This window comes from Sinocyclocheilus anshuiensis, unplaced genomic scaffold, assembly GCF_001515605.1.
Source record: "Sinocyclocheilus anshuiensis isolate Anshui unplaced genomic scaffold, SAMN03320099.WGS_v1.1 scaffold1618, whole genome shotgun sequence".
NCBI classification, from domain to species: domain Eukaryota; kingdom Metazoa; phylum Chordata; class Actinopteri; order Cypriniformes; family Cyprinidae; genus Sinocyclocheilus; species Sinocyclocheilus anshuiensis.
This window is the reverse complement of record NW_015542418.1, coordinates 54542-61510: the sequence shown is the minus strand read 5'-3', so window position 1 is coordinate 61510 and position 6969 is coordinate 54542. Positions and strand designations below refer to the sequence as shown.

At 37.6% G+C, this 6969-nt stretch overlaps 1 protein-coding gene across 1 annotated transcript in view; it reads right to left on the bottom strand.

The window, feature by feature from the left end:
• The window catches only part of LOC107693472 (low-density lipoprotein receptor-related protein 1-like), a 75991-nt gene that overhangs the window by 19970 nt on the left and 49052 nt on the right, over window positions 1–6969 (bottom strand). Inside the window, exons 39-46 of the mRNA XM_016492878.1 lie at window positions 5770–5838; window positions 5241–5357; window positions 3610–3716; window positions 3351–3483; window positions 1985–2019; window positions 1429–1624; window positions 406–543; window positions 177–308 (exon numbers count right to left, since the gene is read on the bottom strand). Coding sequence (XP_016348364.1) covers window positions 177–308; window positions 406–543; window positions 1429–1624; window positions 1985–2019; window positions 3351–3483; window positions 3610–3716; window positions 5241–5357; window positions 5770–5838 — 927 coding nt within the window. The remainder of the gene's footprint in view (window positions 1–176; window positions 309–405; window positions 544–1428; window positions 1625–1984; window positions 2020–3350; window positions 3484–3609; window positions 3717–5240; window positions 5358–5769; window positions 5839–6969) is intronic.

Sequence of the window (6969 nt, the reverse complement as noted above, 5' to 3'; positions counted from 1 at the left end):
ATATATATATATATATATATATATATATATATATATATATATATATTAACTTAGATTTAACCATGAGTAAAAACATGCTCTTCTGTAGCTGATAAAGCTTCAAAACATTTTTTTTTTTAGTTTTGTTAGCAGTTTAGTCTCCTCTGGTTCTCAGCATGTGTGTGCTGTACCGGTACCTGTGCAGGTTTGCGGGTGTGTTTTCTGGAAGCCGGGTTTGCAGGAGCAGAACCAGTCGGTTCCATTCACCACACAGTGACCTTCATCTTCACAAATACTGTGGTTGTTACGGCATTCATTTAGACCTGAATCTGTTCAGAGACACAGAACATCATAAATAGACACTCAGCGAACCTCAATCTTTTATGTTTGACAAAAAAAAGCTGTCAAATAAACAAATAGGCTCACTTTTCTTGTTGCAGTTGATCTCATCAGAGCCGTAGTCCTCACAGTCATTGAAGAAATTGCAGCGTAGGTTAATGCTTATACACTTTCCATTGCTGCAGGTAAACTCACCCTTTCCACAGACCGCAGGCGCAGGAGTTTCTGACAGGGAACAGGGACAAATTCACTTCAATAGACATTTACTAGCATAATCAATGACTCATTCTCATTGGTGTCCTCATGACTGCTTATGATTAAAAGAAATTAATTCATACATATATGAATGAATTCCTCACTTTCTCTTCAACACTGTTATGCTGTGTCATTTCCACCTGTAGTAATAATACTTTCTGCATCATATCTAAAGGATGTCATCATTAGGTAGGTTTCTTTGACAGTCTTTTTAATTTCACCGTTTGCACTTATCTTGTCATTCTAGTCCATCTCAATATTTCACCTCAGATTTTTCTTGGTATAAATGTACAGAAAAATATTCACTGTGAATCATGTGGTTGGGTGCAGGACAATTTTTGCACTGATCTTCAACCCAAAACATTCAACCCCAAAAACATGTGATGTAATGGTTTAAATACACAAAACATGTTTTGAAAGAGAAGCTTCATGGGTTATTGATATATCTTCAAAATCCAATGTGTAAAGGACCAGGACCAATTTGTTACTACCAGATAACTGCGTTATTATTCAAATAATATGCACAGTCTATTAATTCCATACTGAACATATTGTGATTGAGTTGAAAACACATTAGGTTTAGTGTTAGTAATGATAAATAACTATTAGCAAGGCTGTAACCACATATTTAGGGGATTGCATTCCCCATTGGTGGTAAAAAAAAAAAACTTAAAAGTTCAGCAAATAAAAAATAAAAAATGCACACACATATGTCCATACTAATATTTTCAGTAACAAATCGTACATGAAAATGATGTTAAATGTTTAGTGCAATGGCACAGGCAAAAATGACATGCAAAAAAAAAAAACATGACATTTTAAATAAATCAGCCAAGAAAAGTAGCAATTACTCACGGCAGTTGAGTTCATCACTGTTGTCTCCGCAGTTGTCAACATCGTCACATTGTTTAGACATTGGCAAACACACTCGGTCATTATGGCAGCGGAACTGTCTGGTGGGAGGACACTGGAATCTCTCTGAAACACACACAGAATAAAAACACAGCAGTCTTGATGTGAAAATACAGACGATTTCACCAGCAGAGTCAGACTGAACCCCAAACATTCAAACGCTCAATTTGATAGAGTTTGTGCAACAGTTAATGTAAATGAAGCTACGCTGCTAATGCAAATGAAGAATCCTAAAGCCTAAATTTTCACACCCATATTAACAGGTTGCAATATTCACACTTTATGCAAAAGATAAAGTCTCTGACACATACATATACAGGTTAAAGGTCGCAGTGCAGTAATATGCTGAACAGGTGTTTTGTGTCATAGCTGTTACTATATTGCGTATTTAATTACACTTGCAATGCAACATTGACCAGCATCCAGGAAAGAATCTATTTAATATCTGAAACATGAGGCTTATATGTGACCCTGGAGCACAAAGCCAGTCTTAAGTCGCTGGGGGAAACTCATCCAGAGGGCAGAATCGACCCACTACACGCACACACACACACACACACACACACACACACACACAGACAGGGTAACTCATCTGTATTCATTCCAGCACAACCACACAGCAATTACCGTGTGTGTGTGTGTGTGTAAAACACTTGGCAATGCATCTTCAGAAAGGCCTCCTTGAATACTAAAACCCTCTCCAGAGTCTGATCACTCTAATTAATACTGTAGGCACTGGTAACGCTGTTGTTTAAAGGAACAGTTCAACCATAAATAAAAATTCTATCATTATTTACTTACTCTCATACCTTTTTAAATCTGTACAGTGTTGAAATTTTTTTTTTCTCCTGCTCTTTCCAAAAACACAATAAAAGCAACCTCTTCAATAAATCAATAAAATGTAACCTCTTCACCTTGTGTTAGCTACACATACCTACATACATAGAATCTAGACAAGAACACAGGCTAAGATTAGTGAATAATGACGTTTTGCTCTGTTTCTCACACAAAGCTCTTTTGTATGACTTTAGAAGATATGTAATATAGTGCAAAAATCGTATGGACTTTTTTTAATGGAGCTTGACAGATGTGGTCACTATAAATCACTGCATAGAAAAGAGCTATAAGAAGATTCTTCAAACATTTTCGAAAGCAGCATACAGTACAGGTTAGAAACAAAGTTTAAGGAATAGTTCACCCAAAAATGGAAATTTGGAATGGGTGCCGTCAGAATGAGACTCCAAACACAATAACCCACAAGTAATCCACACGAATCCAGTCTATCCATTAACATCTTGTGAAGCCAAAAGCTGCATGCTTGTAAGAAACAAATCCATCATTAAGACATTTTTAACTTCAAAACCACTGTGTCTGGCTAAAATACGAGTCTTCTATCCATAATATTGCTTTCTCCAGTGAACTATCATCTCATATACATCAGGAGAGAAATATGCACAGATCAAGCACTGTTTACAAATGAAAACAGCGCTAAACAAATATGTTAGTGAATTTGAAGGACAACAGATGATGGACTTTTTCACTGGAGAAAGTGTTATTATGAATTAAGGTCTCGTGTTTTAGCCAAAATTTGGGCCTAAATTTCTTAATGATGGATTTGTTTCTTACAAACATGCAGCTTTTCGCATTCTGATGGCACCCATTCACTGCAGAAGATCCACTGGTGAGCAAGTGATGTAATGTATTTCTCAAATAAGATGAAGAAACAAACACAACTACATCTTGTGTGACTTGAGGCTAAGAACATTTTTAGCAAATTGTCATCTTTGGGTGAAATATTCCTGTAATAAATGACAGTTTCGGTTCGAGCTGATTCTGTATGTAGCATGTTTTTGTGCGATTTTAACCTCCAGTGTCGCAGTTCTCCTCATCGCTGCCATCCATGCAGTCGGCATCGGCGTCACACCTCCAGCGGAATGGGATGCAGTGACCGTTCTTACACTGAAACTGGTCATTATCACACTTCACATCACAGCCGTGCTGCAAAATACACACACATTACATACTGCAGTGAGTATTTGCTATTCAGGAGGATCATCACTGATCAATTCTGCTGAAGTGTGTGTTTTCCTGAAGCAGGTGTGAATGAGTGGTTTTGTGACTTGCCTCATCAGACCCGTCAGCACAGTCGTGATCTCCATCACACTTCCATCTGCCAGCAATACAGCGGCCGCTGGTGCAGGCAAACTCGCTCTCAGAACACTGCCTGGGCACTGACAGACACAAGACACACTTCTGTGAGATTTCAACAATATCTTACAAAGCAGTCAAGACAAATCCAGGTCACATTTCACTACATAGTCAAAAGAAAGAAATTATATTTATATTTAGCATGAAACAAAAACTGTTGTTAGGCTAAAGATTTTTTGACAAGCATGTTTTCATCCCAATTCTCATTCGTAGTACAAAAACAATGCTTATTCTCGTTACAGTAATTAAAAAAAAAATGATGTTTTATTGAATTACTGAGTATTTATACACAACTGTTCAACAGTTATGGGTCAACAAAGTTTTAAAAGAAGTCTTTTATGCTCACGAAAGCTGCATTCATTCATTAAAAATACAGCGAGAAGCTCAACAGTAATATTGTAAAAACGTAAAATAATTTTTCTACTGTAATATATTTTAAAATGTGTGAATTTTCAGCATCATTACTCCAGTCTTCAGTGTCACATGATCCTTCAGAAATCATTCTAATAACAATTTGCTGCATTGTCTATAATTTATGCTCATTAAGTTCAAATGTATCACAGTAATAAGAGCTGAATAAGAATTGCCACTGATAATGGTAAGAACTACAAACAAACTCAAACGTTAAAAGTCTGGAAAAATTACAATGAGACGTTTAGGAGAAAAACGTGCTTCGTTGTCATTAAAAATAATGACATTGTGCAAAAAATCCTAATGGTCCTAAAAACAAGCTGAATTTTCTAAAAACAAAAGGTAATTGTATGCCACGTGTGGTTTTTTTTCTTTCGTGACATTCACTCAGAAGGGTCTCATTAGATCACTTCAGCTGTAGAAGCAGGGGTTTTTAGGTAATATGATTGTTAAGGGCATACATCTTAAATCAGAGGCACAAGGACAGATGGAGCTTTGGGTGTTTGGGAGCAGCAGGCAAAACAAAAATCAAATCCAAACCATAACTGCTCAAAAACTGCAGGAAAGGGCTTCACAGTGGCTAGCTGCTGAGTACTGGAAAAGGCTCATTATTAATCATTGATTATCATGATTAGATCTTCTTTAACCGTTTACATGTACTGTAAATTGCTGTCTTCAGTTTTTCATGCATAGTGAAACAGAAAAGAACATTCAAGCCTCCCAGTGTCACCAGCGAGCAGCCACTGACGGAGATGTTCAGGACTGAAGTGGACATTTGAAAATGGAAACCTACCTCTAACCCACATCAATGTGGCAGTGTGAAATGAAGAATAAACAAGATGTAGACACGTAAATGACTGGACGAAACAAAAACATGCACAAAGGGGAAAAAAAAGTCCTCTCGTTAATTAAAATGTGCTCATGAACAAATAAATGAGAATGACAACGATCAGGTTTTTCGGTTAATTTTGTATCGCTGACTGCCACTTGTCTGAGAGCCTAACAGAACGTTCTGTTCCTGCTGCCATTGCTGTGATGTAAGGTGAAGCATGTCTCTGGATGTGTGTGTGCCTGATGTTCATCCGGACCCGTGCAGTCTCAGCACTCAGATGCAGCACCGGGCGGTGGAAACCTACCACACTTATCCTCGTCCGAGTTGTCCCCGCAGTCGTTGTCATAGTCACACTGCCAGCGGCCGGGAACACAGCGATTGTTTTTACAGCGGAACTGATATGGCTCACACGTCCTCTCATCTGCATATATAGCCACAACATTAATGCTGTATAATTCTTCAGTGGCAGCATATAAATAACAAAATTATAGAAACTTTAACATTTTATAAGTTAAGGGATAGTTAACCCACAAATCACAAATCTTTCATAATTTTACTCACCCTCATGTCGTTCCAGACCTAAAACAATTTGGTTAATCTTCAATATTGAAATATTGAAAACATATTTTTTAATGAAACCTAAAAGGTTTCTGTCCCCCCCATTGAGGTCCAGCTAACCAAATCTTAGAAGATCTAAAAAGGTCATAAAAGCATCGCAAAACAGAAACATATTCAAATCTTGTGAAGAGATATGATTGCTATATATGATGCACAAATTTAATTTAGGCTTGTCTGTATTAATATAATGTGTGTATTAAAATAAACACACATACTACTGTCATGCGAGCCTACTGTGCTGGAGCGAGGAAACGCAGAGACGTAGGAGATTCCAATAAACAGAACTTTAATGTAGAGGTAGAGGTACCGCGGGACCCCACCGGATTTTTTGCGCCACGGAATTAAATTCCCGAATAAAACGCGGTAGTGGTCGGTAACTCTGGTGTAATTTGAACGGGAGCGGGCGGTCTAACTATTGTTCCCGACGTCCATTTAGAACAGCATATCTGCACTTTATTCTTATTGACCACCGGTACAGCTTGTGCTCAGGACTGTTATGCACGCGCTGCACGCATGCTTTAAACGTCACGCGTTTTATTTGCGGGGTCTGTGCGCAGCATGTGCATAACAATGCTCAGAGCAGGCTGTACCGGTGGTAAATATACGGCCCTCAGACAGAACAGGCAGGTTGTCGATGAGTGACAGCAGAATAAGGATGGAGCAAAGTGTGGATGCGCTGTCCTTGAAGGACGTTCAACTCGGTTTTGTTTATATTTTGCTTAGCCTATAATTTTAAATGACAGATGTCATATTTATTTTTCTCTACGACACTTTTCCTACTGTGTTAACAGAAAAATGTCAAACACATTTAGTATTTTGACAAGACGAATAAAAATAGCTAATAGGCTATTTTTTGTACAAGCTACATTTTTTTTTTTCTGTCTGCGAGACTTTTTCCTATTGTGTTATCAATGTTAAACGAATTGTATCCTGACAAGACAAATAAAAATAAGAAATATAATTTTTGTACATCATTTTTATTTTCTCTGACAATTTTTTTCCCCCTACTGTGTTGCATAAAATATTAAACGAATTTTGTGTCTTAAGATAATTCATATAAATTCAAGTCAAAGTCAATAAATTCAAGACTCTTGACAAGATGAACAAAATAACATACAATTTTGTGCAGACTACACTTTTATTTGTCAGCCTATCTCTCTTTCTTTCAGTAGCGGAAATGTAAATGTGAGATTCTGGAAACGAGATCTAAATTTAGCGGGAACGGTCGGGTCGGGAAGAAAATTATTCTAAGCGGACAGCGGGTGAACAAAGAGTGAATATATAGCAGGAGCGGGTGGGAGCGAAATAGAACCTTGCGGGAGTGGGGCTAAAAAAAATAGTTGCCTGACAAAGTGAAGTAGACCAAAAGATCCTCAAAAGCTAGACATCATGCCGAGATCCAAAGAAATTCAGAA